The sequence below is a fragment of the Anopheles ziemanni genome, chromosome 3, assembly GCF_943734765.1.
Source record: "Anopheles ziemanni chromosome 3, idAnoZiCoDA_A2_x.2, whole genome shotgun sequence".
Lineage (NCBI taxonomy): Eukaryota > Metazoa > Arthropoda > Insecta > Diptera > Culicidae > Anopheles > Anopheles ziemanni.
Genome location: NC_080706.1, coordinates 16855011 through 16872878, shown reverse-complemented (window position 1 = coordinate 16872878; position 17868 = coordinate 16855011). Strand labels below are relative to the sequence as shown.

General features: G+C 48.8%; 2 protein-coding genes across 2 annotated transcripts; one reads left to right on the top strand and one right to left on the bottom strand.

The window, feature by feature from the left end:
• Window positions 1–388: 388 nt before the first annotated feature.
• On the bottom strand, window positions 389–1797 carry LOC131287564 (methylthioribose-1-phosphate isomerase). Its single transcript, XM_058316624.1, has 5 exons — window positions 1583–1797; window positions 1286–1521; window positions 1082–1231; window positions 967–1019; window positions 389–900 (listed from the first exon to the last, which is right to left on the bottom strand). The coding sequence occupies exons 1-5, from the start codon at window positions 1712–1714 to the stop codon at window positions 416–418; spliced, it is 1056 nt and encodes a 351-aa protein (XP_058172607.1). The 5' UTR covers window positions 1715–1797; the 3' UTR covers window positions 389–415.
• A 2445-nt stretch (window positions 1798–4242) lies between these two features.
• On the top strand, window positions 4243–12244 carry LOC131287650 (uncharacterized). Its single transcript, XM_058316719.1, has 9 exons — window positions 4243–4267; window positions 4449–4839; window positions 5068–5257; window positions 6781–6841; window positions 8228–8357; window positions 8543–9222; window positions 9445–9741; window positions 9941–10131; window positions 10229–12244. The coding sequence occupies exons 1-9, from the start codon at window positions 4243–4245 to the stop codon at window positions 12242–12244; spliced, it is 3981 nt and encodes a 1326-aa protein (XP_058172702.1).
• Window positions 12245–17868: the final 5624 nt, after the last annotated feature.

Sequence of the window (17868 nt, the reverse complement as noted above, 5' to 3'; positions counted from 1 at the left end):
ATGTGAAAAAAACAGAGAACATGATATGGTCATTAGTGGAAAGCAATTAACAATTCATTACAAAATGCTTCGCCTCTTCACTTGAAATCATTCCGACAATAGAAAACAATGTTTATTTTAATTTATCAACTTGTGCGTTTAAAAATATTTTTAATAAGTATTTCGTTTTACTTTTTTATAATGATTATCCAAAAATTATTAAAAAAAAAGTTGGATCGTTTGAACTTTCACTGTGCATTACGGAAAACTGAGGTAGAGTAAAGTGGGGTTAAACGAATGTCCATATAATATGAACTTGAAAAATCTACTATTTTTGTTTTGCATTGTTGTTTGTTTAGATTTTTATCATTCACATGGAATATTGTCCAGAGTTATTGCACATTTGTTTACCAATCTATTCAGGAAGGAAGGCACACTATTTCGGTCTAACCTTTTCTGCCAGCTCGCTTGGCTTAAACACACCGACCTCGGTGATGATTCCCGTTATTAATTCTGCCGGTGTAACATCGAATGCCGGATTCCAGCAGCCGATTCCCGGAGCAGCAATTCGTAGCTCCCCAATATGAGTGAGCTCCCGTTCGGGACGTTCTTCGATTTTTATATGCGAACCATCCGCTATGGCCACATCGATCGAGGTAAACGGTGCCGCCACATAGAACGGTACCTGATGATGCTTTGCCACCACGGCCATTTGGTAGGTACCGATTTTGTTCGCTGTATCTCCGTTCGCCGCCACACGGTCCGCTCCGACGATAATGGCATCAATTTTTCGACTGTTTAGAAGGGCCGCGACCATACTGTCGGTGATCAGCGTAGCCGGAAGTTTATCATGTACAAGTTCGTAAGCGGTTAATCTAGCGCCTTGGTTGTATGGTCGTGTTTCCGTACAGAAAACGTGATCTAAAACCAACGATCAGGTAAGAAATTATTTATAATGTAATTATAGAACAATTTTTATAAACGCACCTAAAAGATTCCTTTCGTTCACACTTCTTATAACACCTAGAGCTGTGCCATACCTTAAGATAGAGGGAATAAATTTGTTAATAAATTATTGGCAATTCTTTAAAACTAGCATTACCCTGCGGTTGCCAATGATCCGGTGTTGCAGTGCGTCATTAATTTGAGTGGACGATCGATTCCTTTGAGCAACGCATTAGCGCCATTTTCCCCAATTGCACGGTTATCATTGATATCCTTTTGCAGCATCTTTTCTATGGAATCAATGACACTGAAAGAATGCTTAATTAAAGACAAAAATTACCGGCATGAATCTACAGCTTACCTCTTCTTCATGCCTTCAACATTCATGTCCTGATTGGCCAGCAGACTAGCGATAAGGGATTTCAGCTCATCTGCTGCCAGCTTTAGATTAACCGCGGTTGGTCGCGATGTAACGAGATACTGCAGCTGCTCTTCTATTTCGTTCTTCAGCGCTGCCTTCGAGTCGTACTGTTTGTCGTAGATTTCAACCACAAACGATAAGCATCCCACAATGGCTATGGCAGGTGCTCCTCTGACCTGTAAGGAAAGGGGTGCATTAGTAGTGCGCAAAGTGGTTAACTTCGGGTTCCCAAATGACCTGCATTTTATGTATCGCATTCCAACCATCCTTTACTCCAGCGATCGGAATGTACTTTGATTCGGCGGGTAGTAACAGTTGATCGAGAATTTCCAGCCGACCGGCTTTGTACTTGATAGCTTCGAGAGTCATTTTCCGATTCGATGGTGTATCCCACGACGAATAAATTCAACTAAATTCTAGAATAAACTACCGAGGGCTAACAACGAGCTGTGATAACCGGCAAATTTTCTTATCTGTGTTTACATTTCCTAGCATCGTTTGACAGTTTGCTATAAAAGTCGGTGTTTTGGAAGTTCAACCACGGTCCGTACACACAAGGTCTAATCATCGAGTTTTGCTGTTTGTTCGTTTTGATCAAATTGAGGCTTCGGAAGCTCGGTGATGTATGGATAAATATAGGATCATGTGTGCAGAACAACCAGTTAAATTTTTCCTTAAACCATTAGCAACATACGCAAAAAGTGAAGGGATACAGTATTGGTTGCGGAAAGAAGAAAAAATCAGAGTACGCAGCCATTTCTCATCCAAACTTTCAAAGGCGGTTAACAGAAAAACGGACGTTGCTATGCTTTTTATGTTCCGCTATAGTGTAGGGCGAAGGAATTGCTAAGGCAACGATCGAGAAAAATTTCAAATAGGAAAATATTTAAATTCATTGTCGATAATTTTAATACGAAACATAAAAGAGAAATACCGGAAGCAGTAAAACATTTGGTCTAAAACAACTCGTCGCTGTGATTTTAGTTCTCTATTATGCTCCGAGCGACCGCACTTCTACAAAACCATATGCGACGCATAAGCATAAATGCACGAACGCTTCCTCCTACCTTTCACCCATGCTCTTCCACCCGGAACCGAGTGTTTTGTTTTGAATGGCAACTCCTCCGTTTCATCCGGGATGCGCAACATGTGCGGCGGCCTTTCCTCCAGTGACTTATGCGTTCGCATACACGCTCGCGTTGACGAGTGTATGTGCGCTTCCGTAAGTGTGCACCAACGACGCTGCAAGCGCGGGCTGTTCGAGGAACGACGGGGCTGTTCCCTGCTTCTCGTCCCGTTCGTACCGCGCCGACAACATACCCCTTGGGGTGGCACGATGCGTGCGCATGTGTTCCACGGAACGCGATGCGCATGTCAATCGCAAAACACATATCGCACCACAACCGCCGAGCCAGAACGGGACGGCGAGCGACTAGGATGAATGAACGGTTTCGTTAAAAACCCACATTGAGCCAATGTGTTCGGTGTACAAAACTGTTCCCTATTCTTCAAAGCAACAGCATACGCGATCGTTTTGGGACGCGGGTTTGAGTGAGCGAAAAGGAAATACCAGCCGCCGCCGCCGCCGCTGCCGGCACGATGTAAACATTAAAGGGCGAGTACGGACGGTGGGCAGGGTGCCGTGGGGAAGAGAAGAATCAAGGATAGCCCTCGGGCGTAAGCTTGTGTCTGTGGCCCTCCGTATGTGGGTATTTGTACACGGGTATGTGAGAAGAAATGTCTCTTTTTTAACATGCGGGATGCGAGACGACGTTTAGTTTAGATTAGATAATTCGATCAGATGCTCGCCTCTGCGCTGGTTGTCCTCGGCGGGTTCCGTTCGTTTTTCTTTTTTTAAATTTTTCATTCTGTTCAAATTTGTATCGCCTCCTACGTCGCCTCCTCCTCATCGCCCTCTTCCCACTGCGGTGATCGTCGTGGTCGCTGTCGTTGCCGCGTTGTGGGCGCACAGTCGAGAGGAGACAGACCATCGGGAACGTCGTCGCGGTTTCGCGGAGACTGTGTGTAGTGCGTTTGTTTGAAAAATTGCCCCCCGTGTTTGGTGTACCCCAACCTGCATCCAGAACATCCAGAAACCCCCAGGAGCGAGAGAGAAAGCGAGAAAAAGAGAGGGTTAAGAAAACCCTTAAGTGAAAGAAGGTTGCGTGGGAGGATACCCACGATCGTGCGTCCTAAAATGAAACAATAATTTGTTGCCAATTTCTGTGTTGTTTGTTCATTGCTACGTGATTGTTGTTGGTTGTTAGTTTGATCGTCGTGTGTCAAAATTTCGACGCTTCCCCTTGGCGTCCTGTACGCTCATCGCAGGCGAACGACCTTCCGTTGATTTCGTCGATCGCGGGGTGTGTGGAAGTTAAAAAAAAGAATGGGTCGACCGGGAGAAACACGCAAATAAACAAGCGGCCATCGGGCGAGCAAACGCGATTGCGCGTCCACTCCATGCGTTTGTAAAAGTGCATCGCGTTCAAATCGATCGGCACAGATCAATAGAGAGATGCGGCGGTTCCGGAACCTTCCGTTTCTGCGCTTCCGTTCGCCGGCGTAATGTCTGCTATGGTGTGAGCGTACGTGTGTGTGTGTATAGTGTAGGGAGCAGTCGGTGCCATTGTGAAGGGAAAAGGCGCAACTGTGTCCTCGAGTGCATACGTGATCTTCGTGATAGATTCGTGCGGCGGTTGTTCGGAGTCGTTGTGCATTTGTTCCGAGGCCAGCTTGAATGGCAAACGGGAGATGCATCCGGCCGAAGAAAGTGCATCGGTGCAGTAAGTGCAATAACGACTAGTTGAATTCGATCGAGTGTAATTCGTATAAAGAAAGAAAAAGAGAATTAAATTCGAAAATCCAGCGAAAAAGATAAAACAAAAACTTGAGCAAGAATGGAACCAATTCCGCTGTGTTCGGGTAAGTTTTAAAACTGGTCGTCCGTTCGTATCTCCATTTGTATATTCATCTTATCCACATGGATGCGTCTGAGTTCATCTCTCTTGGTCGTCGTCGTTGTCGTCGACATGATTGTATGATTATTATCATCAAGCCCGATTTTTCAATTTATCCACCCGTGTGCCACCCCGCCCTCTTCTAGATAATCCGAACTACTTTAACGATGATTGTGCGGCCGTTGGAGGAACCGTGGCGGGAGGTGCGGTTGGTGGTGGCCAGGCGACGGAACAGAAGAAGCACCGGTTCTACCATCTGAAGCGTCTGGTGACCTACTCGAAGCTGAAGCGCTCGGCCACGATCGACGGCACGGTGGAGTACGTGGGCTCTCCTCCGCCGACGCGTCCCGCTTCCGCCTGTTCCATCTTTCGCTACCGAAGTCATAGCGCATCTTGCAGTGGACCGACCGCTGGCGGTAGTCTATCGCCGGAAGGGACCAAGGAGGGCCGAAAGCTGGAGGACAAACTGGCTGGAACCAGCCTGTCGTCGCCTTCGACGTTGCCAGCTTCGTTTTCTTTGGCCAACGCACCGTTTGTGTAAGTATTCAATCTTTGGCAAATCCGGAATGCCTGAGGAGAGGTGTTCCATACGGGATGGGGTGGGAGTCCAAAAATATAAGCTCCATTTCAGTAGAATTCCTCTATCCCGATCCCAGACCAGACGCAAGCTGAAATGAATCATTTTGTTCTGGCCATCCGCTTCACTGTTGCTCTAATTCCGGAACATCCGTTTTGTAAACATTTCCCTTGCAGTAACGCGCGAAGCAATGGCCGCTCCCCGGGCACGACGATGACGGAACGGCGGAGGCATTCCTTCGGGACGTCCACACATCAACGCCACCAACAACATCAGCATCAGCAGCAAAAGCAGCATCATCCCTCGTTGCAACACAACTCCGGCGAACACAATGGCGTCCGTGGTGTGCTGATGAAAAATGAAACTTCCATCGATGAGGTAAGTGTACGCCGCTTTCCACCGCCGCGTTGCCATCTCGTTCAATTTGTTTATTAATTACCAGGGAGGATAAAATTACAGAAAACTACATTCCCACCAAGTATGAGCGAAGAAGTCGCTGCGCGCACGCGTCAAGCCATTCACGCTGCGTGTAGAAAGTGGGGAGCCGTGAATGGATATTCATTAGACCAAGGGGGGGTTAGAGAAGAGGCGGGCAGGCAAATATATATACAAAACAAGTACCCTTATCCTTCCTCGCGTTGTTTCCGCTTTTCTTCGGTGGGGAGTTTTTCACCTCCGGGGGTTACTTCCGGACGCTTGATCCAAATTAGGTCACCCGTTCTGAACCCAGACGTTTCTGGGTAGTTTGTTTTTCTAACGGAATTTAGGAATATTTTTGATTGATAACCCTACACTCTGTAACAGTGTAAACGCATACTTCAACTTTACTACCGGTTCATCAAACCAGTTTAGTCTAGTGTTCAACTTAGGTGTATTTTATCAAGACCCGCATGGCGTTTGCATAAAGCTGTGACTGGACCTTTACACGTTAATACGCACACCAACCAACATCACCATATTTGTCTTACTGCTCAAACACGTTGGTTTTGAACATATGCGACATGATCCAAAATGATTCGATGGATGTGTGGCTGGAAAACCTATCGCTTAAACCGAAATAAATAAAACTTTTTCTTCCTCTTATTCTTGGTTTGCGAGGAGTGCAAGTTAACCTGGTGATGTAGACCTCTAAGGGGTTAAGGACCGGCAACTAAGGCCATATGTCCTAGGAATGTTGCAACAAAAACAAATAAAGTTTGATCAAATTATTTAACTCGATCCGGTCCAATCCAAAACATAGGGGGTTTGACCTTTAATCTGATGGGCTAGCATTCCGTGATTTGACTTATGAGTTGAGTTATCTCTTGTTTAAATTAGTTGACTATGATAATCAAGTAGACAGCGAGATAGGTATAAGTCAGTTTTCGATCCTGTAATTTGCTAGAAGAACATTAAAAAGCCAACAGTATGCAAATATGCTGCGGTTCATTCAACAATATTGGAAGGCTATGTAGGAAGCGATAGTGGGTCAGGTGCAGGACTATTTGGCTGCGTAACCGAACCGTCGTGGTGAACGCTTCGTCGCACCGTGGGAGGACGGGCGGACAAAGGATGAGGACGACGGACCCAAACGATCCGAGCCAAAGGGAACTGTCCGGACCTTACATGGAACATATATTTAAAGAGCAAGATGCTAGGAACAAGTGTGGTGCGAGGTGTGATAACGTCCAGAATCTGCCTTTGAAATGCCGGAAATCCGGCGACCACTATCTTCCGGACACGCAGATCGCTAAATGACAACGGGTGCATGGAATATCTTGACAAACATAATATTGTTATTTCAATGTCTTGATTCATGATTTGTAAAATTAATGTGCTTTTATGTAATAAAATGTAGGGAAAGGAAAAAAACACGAATAACAATTTTCTCTTGTTTCTCTATTTCTATTTCTCTTTACCAGGTACCTAACTCTCCGGCCCCACGTGCCCCCTGCCCGCCGGCTGGCAGCGGATTCGATTCCGGTAAGTGTCCTCCTTCTAAATATGGGTGTTTTATGGGCCAGCGAACTTACGTCCGAAACACGGGTGTGCACCTTATTCGGTGTTACCATCCATCCATCCATTCATTTGTGGTGTGTGCTTAGAACAAATGCTTTCCATAGGTATTAGCTAAGCTGCTCCAACCATCGTTTCTGCACACAGCACCGGCAACGGCGCTGATGCCATAAAAGCCATCAACCATCAACGAACGATCGCGCGTCGGTTCGCTTCCTCCCGTGTTGTGTGCGTCTTCCGAACCGTACGGGCAGGAAAGGAAACGCAAAGAAAGCAAATGTGCTGCGCTGCTTATGCTGTGCGTTGGGGGAGGGCACGAGAACAAACATCCCCACGACGGTGTGCACGTGTGTGCGCACAATGCCAAACGCAAGCAGCGTTTCGGTGCACCGGGGCAAGAGGAACGAAAAATATGTTTCCATACGCGAACATACGCCCGGCAAGCATTCTGCCCTCCCGCGCCCCCTTTCACTAGATCCGGTGGATTATGGAGACGGATTTTTTGATGTCTATTTCCGCATACACTTGGGTAAGAACGCGCCTTCCCCGAGCTCACGGCGGAACGCATCGTTCGCGCTTCGCACTATCATTCTCTCGTTCGCGTTCCGAAACTCACTTTCCACTTCCCAAACCCCCGACCGCTGAGCTTTCGTTTCACTCTCACTCTTCACTCGTTCTCATTGAATCTTAATCTTTGTAGAAAGATGGACTTTCCTTCCTGTTGCTTCTTTGGATCTTCCGTGCGCTGGTGTTTGTGTTTAAGGGTGTTTGGATTTTTCTTTTTCGGCACAGACGGAAGCACCCTATCGCCGGACGGCCGGGAACAAGGGACACCACGAGCGGTCTGTTGGCCGCGCATTCAAATGGCCTCGACCCGCGGCGAGGCGGGGCGGGTACTTTTCTTTATTTTGATCACGTTCGCTTCCAACCGATCGCGACGAGTCGCGGGAGCCGTGCGTTGGGTGCAGAGGTTCTACACACCGAAGCGACCGGAAAATAAACACATTAAAAACAAGAAGCCGATGAGGGCGAAGCAGGGATGATCATCAGCGCGATTCAGCGTCAGTGTTCGTCCGGCACGGCGACAAGTGATCGACGATCGTCGGTTGGGGTTGGGCTCTCTCTCGCTGTGGGATTTTTATTCCTTCCGAGTTGCACTTCCAGCCGGAGCCGTTCGAGGGAAGGGGGAAGGTGGTCTCGGGACGTTAGACGGGCGTAGGCTCGTACAGTCGCACAGTTGGCAGTGCACGATCAGTGAGCCTCGTCCCCGTGCGGTGTGCTGTTGGTGTGCAGTGAATCCTTGTCCGGTTTTCGTCCAACAACTGACACTAATCTAACGCTTGTCGACCGCAGGATTCTTGGTAGCCGCAATGGACGTGCTGTTCGTGACGGCGCGCCACAGCGAGCACGGCATGCTGTGGGTGAACCATCTGAAGCTGTGCTTCGACAAGATCACCAAACAACGCGGCCGACTTCCGTTCAAGTAAGTGTATGCCAGCAAGCGAGGATGTGCAAGGCAAAAAGGTGACAGTGAGTTATCGCAAACCCCGGCGACTGAACCGGTCTCCGGACATGGTCCAGATGGCTTTCGCTGGTTTGCTTTTCATTCTGCGTTATTTTGATTGTGCTCTTCTGCTCCTTCTGTTCTTTTTTCCCTCCGTGCGATAGGTTTCTTCACATCAAGTTGGACGAAGATGCCAGCAACCAGCAACCGGCGCAAGTGATTCAGCAGTGTGAATCGACCAAACTGCAGATCGTGATCGTTTGCCCGGCATTCCTGGGCCTCTCGGCACCGCTCGTGCACGCGAAGCTATCTCCTCTCCTCACCCCAACGCGCGTTCTCGGCATGCTGCTCGATGTGTCCGAGTGTGCGGTCAGCGATTTCGCCAAGTGCGCCCTCCCAGGCTACAACCGCTGGAGGACGTGTGCGGTGCGCGAGAAGGACACCGCATTCGTCAGCGAACTGCTCGGGATCGCCACCGACATCTTGGGCAAGGCGTTACGTCAGCAGACGGTCCTACAGCGAACACCATCCGGTTCCGAGCCAAAAACACCCACTTCACCGACGGCGCACGGATTACCGGTGACAGTGACGGGAAACAGCAACACCACCACCCCCACCACCATCACCACCAACACAAACACTTCCAGCTCGCACCGTTCCCACGAATCGTTCGTCCTGTTTCCACGCAAGGTGAAAGTGGGCCAAAGCAAGATACTGGCGATCCTCAACGAACCGCTCACCAAGGAGGACTGGATAAAGATCAAGGTGGAGAAGGCGGATCGGACGATCGAGATTACGAACATCAAGCGCCGCAACCCGTACACCATACAGTTCAGCGTGCCAGGTAAGTGCCGGCGCACGACCCCCGGGGGTTTACCTGGGTACGGTTTCCGTTTTACACACCTCCGGAGGGACAACAAGGAGAAGGATAAGAGAGACGATCGATCATCTCGGGACCAAGCCCGGAAGTGCCATATGGATAGATGAACAATAACACCTCTCAATCAGTCCCTTTCTTTTAACCATTCTTCTTAACCTTTTGTCCTTTCTTCTACCTACCTCCTAGAAATTTGTATGGAGATCTCGATGATGGTAAAGATACGGCTGGAGAAGAACAGTGTCGATCTCGGATGCCGGCCGCTCAAGTGCGAGAGCCAGATGCGCGAGCTCGAGCAGATCCTGACGTCGAAGGACGCCCCGATGGAGCTAATCTGCCAGTCGGTCGGTCTGTCGACGAACGACCGGGATAAGCTCGACCTGTTGCTGCTGAAAGCGTTCCTGCGAAACGTTCCGCCAAACTACAACCTGTTGAACTACGGCACCGGCGGAGGCGATATCGGCCAGGGCTGCCATCGTGATATCTGTAGGTATCGAATGAGGGTTTTGGTGGGAAAATTGTCGTTTTGCTGAACAGATGTTCAAAAATGGTACCATTCTCACCGGTTTCCATGGATTGTTTTTTTTTAAATGGGACTTCTATGAAGTTCGATGAGTGTGGGAAAATCGTTTTCTTCAAAATCTAATATCGCTTCTAATCTTTTACGTTTTCCCCGACCGCGTAGATCCTGAAGAGTATCCGACGTTGCTGCACTTTGCGGCCAAATGGGGTCTGGAGAGGTTGTGTATGCAGCTGATCGAATCTCCCGGAGGTGAGACGACTTGTGAGATGCGTAACATTAGCGGTAGGACGCCGTCGGATATCGCGGAAACGGCCGGCCACTACAAGATCGCCAGTGCGCTGAAAAACTTCTCGGTAAGTTTCGGTTCCGCCTCAACACCACGCCGACCTGATAGCTCGTCGTTTAACTTCCATGTGGCACGTGTTTGTTTTTCCCCTTTTTCCGCTGTAGCAAATGAACGAGTTTACCACGATGTATCACTACTTCAAGGGAGTCAGTGGAGCGTGTCCGGATGGGCAGGTGATGATTCAACCGAAGCAATTCAACCAACACGCTAGCAAGGGTACGGAAAAGGGAACCGGCGGGACAGTGCCGGCCACCCTTGCCACGCCAACCGTTCGGGCTCAGAATAAAACCGACGCCGAGAAGATACTGTCGCACGTGCACGCACTCAAGCAGGCCGAGGGTTACATCGATATGAGCTCCACGAATGGATGCGCCGTGGATCAGGTGGACCACGTGGCCGGAAATGCCATCGCCAACATCAACTATCTGGTGGACGTGCCGCTTGAGCCGGCGCCACTGCCCGTGCCCGCCGACGAGAAGGACGTTTGTGGTGAGAACAAGCACAACTTCGATGTAGCACCGGATCGGGCCGAGTCGGTGAAGGACATGGCGCTCTGTAATGGATCGACGATCCCCGGGAAGTTCGATATCTTCAGCAACGAGTGTTCGGACGTGCTGGAGAGTTGCGGTGAGGTGCAGTCGGACAGCGAGTATCTGTTTACGCCCTCGAACGTACCGTACACGCCACCGACGGGCCATACTCCGCCACCGGAACCGGCGGAGCCGATGAGCGACTACATGATCCAGCCCTCTAACATCCCGGTGCATCCGTACTGCAACGTGGCGGTGGGTGCGGATGGAACCGATACGATCGATGGCAACTCTCCGGAGCACGAGTATGAACAGGCCGGACCTGGAACGCGGGAACCTTCGCACGTCCGGTTAAGCTTCCGCAAGGAGGAACCGGCGTCGGAAGACACGTACGGCACGACGACGGCCGGGTTACCAAGGCGTCGCGAGGGAACAACCTCCTCCGGGACGTCGGAGCGCGGGGAAAGCGCTAGCGGTCGGACGGTCGATGACGAGCTGCTGGAGATCATCTCCGACTTCAAAAACAACGTGTTCTCGATTCAAGAGGTCGAACAGCTGGTGACGCTGTGGAAGAACCGGAACGACGTGCAACAGAGCTTCCGGGAAAAACAGGACCAGCTCCAGCGGATGCGCGAGCACTACGAACAGATCCAGAAGGAGCTGAAGGATAAACTGAAGCGCCCGACACCGTTCGAGCGGATGAAGAGTTTCTTCTCGCGCACGAAAACACCACCCGGTTCGGGTCAGGCATCATCGTCGTCGAGGGGGACTTCGAAATCGAAGGGTGGACGCTCGGGTGGTGCCGAGGGAGGCGATGGAAGTGGCGGTAGCAGTGCTGACGTTTGTGATGATATCAAGTTCTCGATGGGCGCGTCTGGGACGTCTTCTTACGCGACCGTGCGACCACAAAGTCTTTCTCTCAGTATGAACAGTATGGCCAGCGATCAGTCCGAGGCGGAGAGGAGTATCGCGAGTGGTTGCAGACCATATGGGAATGTTGCCGGCTTGGGAGAAAGGACACACCCGCTAGAAAGCTGTGAGCGACGCCTTTCGCACAGTAAGTCCTGGCCGAAGGGGACACCGGAGAACGAAAACTATATGATTCCACCATCACCAAGGCCGGTTAGTGAAGAACTACACGTGATGCGTGTCGGAGGCTCACGTCACAGCGGTACTAGTGCGACCGGCAGTGGCCTACATCGGTGCAGCAACAGCAGCAATAGTAGCTACTCCAGTGCAGCCAGCAGTAATGGTCGCGAATCGTCCTCCTCGACGACGTCTTCCTCGTCCTCGTCTTCCGTTTCATCTTCATCGTACCACGTGACTTCCCCGCCATCAGCCGAATCCCACTACATAATGTATCCCTCGAACGTACCAGTATTCAGTGGCTTCGAGTACATGAATGTGCCCGCATCGCACGCCAAGGATTCCACGCCCGAAGAAGCGAGGGGCGGTGGATCGTCGACGGCAGTTGCGGGACGCCCCAAGCTCGGCCGAACGCCAAGCGATTCCGGTACGCCACATCTCATCACCTTCCAGTCGATTCTGGAATGCAACGAAAGCGCCGACAGTGTCGATAGCGTCACATAACTCCACAAAGGCGGAAGAAGGAAAGAAACGAAGTCGTACAACGTGAGAGCGCTACGAAAGTATTTACACCCGAAGGACGAATGGTTCGGTTAGGGAAAAACCACCTACGTTCTGCGGTCGGTCGTCCGCTCCATGAGATGCTGCGACGTGAAACTAGCAAAATGTAGATCATCCACTGTCTGTTGTTTTATCTCCAAAGGTTAATGAAATGATACCAATTTCTCTCTATACACATTGTTTATGGAAATATCAATAAAGGAAAATGTATCGAAGACTAAGGCTAATGGTGTTTTGGATGGTGGGAGAAGCGGGGGATTAGGTGGAGATGGGAGCTTATAAGCTCGACCATGCATGATGTCGTCTGTCGTTGCCGGAAGACTTTTGGTTTTTGCGTTCTCATCTGGCGGAGGTTGGAGTTACTTATGGCATGAAATGAGCTGACTCCGATGATATGAATTCTACAGGTCTGTACGGTTTTTGACATCATGGAGTTCGAGCAAAAGAACATAAGGAAGGAAGCATTTCTGTTTAAAATTTCATCTAGTGTGGCCTTTTAAAAACGAAATATTAACTGTTTTCTAATTTCGGCAAAATGCAACTAAGGAAATAAGCGACCAATAAACTAGGGAAATTACAGCACAAAAGCATCTTAAAGTTCCAAAATCTGCTGACATAAGCTGTAATTTATTTAATTTCGGGCTTCACTTAATTTAGTTCAAGACAGATTTTACACCTTTGTTTAGTAAAAGAAACACCGGAAAACGCTTTGCGAAATGCCCTGTTTACACAATAAATCTCAACAATGGGTTCGAGATTTTGAAAGTGGGTGTAAATATTGATCGCTTCAACCATTCAACCGCACTTCCGGGAGGATTCTGTCGTCGGCATGGAAGATGTGGCACACGACCATGCGAGTGTAGCCGCACACGACTGCCGTGTATATCACGTTTTTGCACCAATAATAGCTCGTCGTGTGGCGCACCACCGCAAACCGGAGGGAAGTAAGCGCGCTCCGAGAAAGCTTAGCTAATATCCGTTTAATTGAAGATTGTCATGCGTCGTACGTACTGGCGTGGGTGCCGAGTGAGTGTTGTGCTGACGGAAGCGAAATCTGACTGGCGTGTCAGTCGCTGTAGCGGCGACAGGTTGATGGAGGTTCAACGGTTTCGGAAGGAGGTCGGCTAGGCTGGGCACCAGTCACGGTGCTGGGAGGAAGGAAATCAATTACTTTTAAAGTTGGTAGCAAGTGCAACCGTAGCGAAAGGGGGGAGGCGTCGAAGAACTTACGTGCGGGGGTACATAAACGTCTCCGATGATGGTGGTGCTGCATCTGAAGGAAATTAATTGGGAATTGAAATGTATGGCCGCATGGGAGTGCATGGAATCGATTTAGGGAATGCGTACAATGGACAATTAGCATTGTTGCTCGTGTGGATACAGATCGTACACTGGTGTTGTCAACGAGCAACAGGACATTTATAGCTCAGCAAACCATTCCGCACACCATCAGTCTTCTCCGATGTTGACAACGTTCCTTTTAGTTCAATCAATTCTAGTCAGGTAAACCAGCTTTAAACACCTTAATTTCTTCTACAGAGAAGAAGCAGGGATTCTATAAAAAACATTTATAAATGAAGATAATAATAAGAAAATATGTTGCAAACAAAAATAAGATAAACTGGAAATATCTTCTGGAAATAAACTTTCGGTAAAGGAAATGTCTCGCATTTATCAAAAAGAGATAAAATTCTTATGGAATGATAATAGACAATCATCAAGATGTTACAATAATATTTATATGTTTCAAAAGATTCAAAGTAATCCATGGCTTACTGAAAATAAAGAATATTTAATTACGAAAGTTTAGTAAATGGTTCACTTGTTTATTAGTAGCATTTTCATATCGTAAAATACTTCTACAAAACTGATTTTTCCACCTTCCATTAATTAATTATAAAATGGTTAAACTATAAAAAAAAACAATGGATTATAAAATGGATTAAAAATTCATACTAGTTTCATATAAATGAAATAAATACCGTTCTGTACCAACTACAGGTGTAGTACAGCATTGAAGTGAGCCAATTGAATGCGCCCCAATGATTCATCAAAAACGGCTTTTTATGCTGCTAACCAGGGCTGAAGAATCACTGCAGAATGATCCATTACAGTTGGTTCGGATGGGGGGACGTTGCATTCCAACGTGTTTGGTCCGTTTTCTAACGGACTTAACGGATCCCCATCGAATCAATCGAGTTCGCTAATAAACTTATTAAACCCATATATTTCGATTCCTCAGGCTGTGGGCGCAAAAAAAACGGGTCTGTTTAATTGAATCAACAGCAACAAAACTAAAAAAAAGAAACTTGGCAGACGACTTCAATCTTTCTCGTGTTCCACTTAAGAAGAAAACTGAACACGATAGTCGGGCGGTAAAGAAAAAAGCGAAAACGACACCGCGCGGAAATGAAGAGCCAAAGACAAACAGAATGTAGCTTTAATGAGGCAAGTGTGCCTTCGATGGATGGGCAGAGTTTTGGGCAGCCATTTGTAAGGCAGCAAACAAAACTTCCCAGGGAGAAGACCAAGAAAGGGGTGAAAAATCGCGCAGAAAACTTCTAACCCAAGCTGGGGGCAAGTCAATTAGCGTTGGCGGAAAGAATGGGGTCGACAAAGGGAGGGACGGGGCGCGATCAAAACGAGCAAGCAGACAGACAGACAAACAAACAAACAAACAAACAAACAAACAAACAAACAAACGAAACAGCCAACGGCACTTGGGTGCAAAGGGAAAACTTTTGCGCGGAAGTCTAAAGTAAACGCAAGTTGCACAAGCTGCAATGCAAAGGCGGACAAAATCCTAACTGGAACAGCCGGAGCCAAAGCCAGGGCGTTGGATTTCGTCGTCGTATTTACATGTTTATGTAACGGGGCGTGCAAAAATCGCCACCTTCTCGGGGGGAAGCGAAATGTGCGGCGTTGTGGCGTCGGTGGAAATAGGGCTCAACAGGTGGAAAGAGGTTTCCCTCCCGGGCCGAAAGTGTCGTGCTTAATCGTAACGACATAATTGTGCGATTGTGTCACGGGGGCTATGTTCCTGCGAGCAGAGAGTCTATTAACCCCGCCCCCTGTCGAGGGACAGTTTAAAAGCTCGCAGACACACGTGTGTATGTACCTACAACATCCGCTTTTCCCCATCTTCCCGCTCGGCGTGATGTTTGCTGCAGCATCCGAGGCGGTAGGCGGATTATCCAATTTGGAGTTGACCACCGTCCGGATCGATAGTGACCGTCGGACGTTCATTGCCATTCCCGAGCGAAAATTCTCCAGCGCCGGCCCACCGAAGCCACCCGAGGCAGGGGAAATCGGGGCCGGTTGCACGCTTTTGTCCGAAGTTGCCACCTCGGAACGGCTGGCATTGAATTAATTAGCATCCCAAATGCGATGAGCTCGGTTCAAGAACATCTGTCAACCGTTCGGTGGGGAAGTGGGTAGTGAGGAGGGTCGCCTGCCTGGGGGGTGATTTGCATTTTTGGCCAAAAACCGGCTTCCACCGGCGCGGATAGCGTGGTGGCGAGGGAAAGCCTCGGCTAGCCAGATAATTGCGTTTCTCGGGGATTAATTCCATTCCGACGGCGTATGAGTGTGTTTGTGTGCGTGTGATGGGACGTCGTTCTAAAAAGGGGGCGCAAACCATTGGATCCATATGGTGCCGGGGACCAGGACCAGGACCAGGACTCATCCCCAGGAATGCCACGGTCCGGCGATCCGACGCTCTTCCCGGACGCCGGGAAAAGCCGAACGGAATATTATCTTCCCTTTCCGATCGTTTTAATTTTTCCCGGCCGCTATGTTTTGCTATTTACGCTCGCCGTCCCGCTCTACGCACCCGCTTATGCTTATGTCTATGCTGCGAGCATATTTTGCTCCTGCAGACAGCGATAAGTGTGTGTGGGTGTGTGTATGTGTGTGGCTTAATTCATGCAGCGTGCCATTTGGTGGATGCCGATGCTGAGGCGTTACGCATTGTTGCTTCCGCTCGCTTTGCCCACGGCACCCTCACCGTCCTCCCCTTGCTTCCTCCCCTGCCCTGTCCTGTCCTTTGTTTTGGTCCCCATTGCATTGCTACACGCTCCAGCCTTTTATTTTTCCCAGCGCACACAACAACAAACCGGGGGCTCGCTGAGGGAAAACCCTTCGAGGGTCAGTGATCATTTGGATTCGGTGTTGGTCGACGCGACTGGAAGCTGTGTATCGCGGAAGATTTACTTACAACCCCCAACACATTATGAACTTGTCATTTACGATAAGCTAAAGTTATTATATGACCTAAACTGTTTCTAAACTTAAAAAAGAGCTTGACTACGCCTGTAATAAAATCGGCCAACGGCGGCTTGGACAGCAACCCTTCGGCGGCTTGGGTTCGAATACCAACCAAGACCCTACTGTCTTCGAGAGGTACGAAAGGACTGATTTTCCACGTACCAAAAGAGAAAGCAAGTCTATCGATTCTTAATTCGGGGTTGGCATGACCTTAACCAACCGATATTTTATATAAAAAATGAAAAAGAAGAAGAAGAAGAAGAAGAAGAAAAAAGAACAGTCTTAAACAAAAGTCACCCTACTGCACGAGAAATTTGAGGATAGAGTTGTGCAGATAAAATATTGAGCTTCCAATTATTTTTTTTTGAAGATTAAGCTTTTAAAATAAAGAACCAAAAAGTAACTTAGAGCATATTGGCTTTAACAATGCGACAACGCCTGTAGTACCACCACAAATAATAAATATTCATTTGCTGACTTCATTAGATGATCTTCTTACGTCACTCAGAACCCTCTGTCTAATTGATAGACTAAACTGTTCCCCCAAGGGTTAACTTGCGGCCGAGCGCGCCACAGTGGCTGCCGTTTCGTGCATCGTGGTGGCGTTTGGAAATGCGCGTTTGGGGGCAAAAATACTACAAACCACCCTCCGCTCGAAACCCCCGGGAGCCGGTCGCTCGGGAAATTGTGGCCCCCGTTTGGTGGCGCGAACCCGACCACGCTTCAGTTGAGCCTTTGGCGTCGAATCCGCCGGATGTGTGCTCCGACCAGTGGCGTGGTGCTCGTGGCCCTTTTTCCGAACCGAACGTGTGTCCTCTTTGTTGTGCAGCCTGCTTCTTCTGGGGTGGTGGTGATTTTTTCGGGAATCGCGTTCCGTACGGTTTGATGATTTTCCCCTCAAGGGTGCTTGTTTTTTAATTACCACTTCGCTTACATTGACCGAAAAAGGGTGGTTCTGTGCTGCTGCTGTTGTGATTCATCCATGTCACCGCCAGGCGACTCATCGCATCCGGTCGGTACCATTTCCGGGTGACATTTCGGTTCGGCGCGGATTGAAAACCGTTACCATCGCAACGGCTCACCGCAAAGCCCCTCGTAGTTACACTGCATGTGTGTGTGTGTGCGCCTTTGCGTGCTTGCAAAATCAGTGACCAAATAGTGTTGTGGCGGAAAAAAGAAAAATTCGCTAACGAACGAATCTGTTGTAGAAAATCAAACAGTGATCCGCTGGAGAACGCTGGGTCTCAGTTTTCCCACCCCACAACTGCACGCAAGCCAGCTCCCTAGGGGTGGCCTTCATT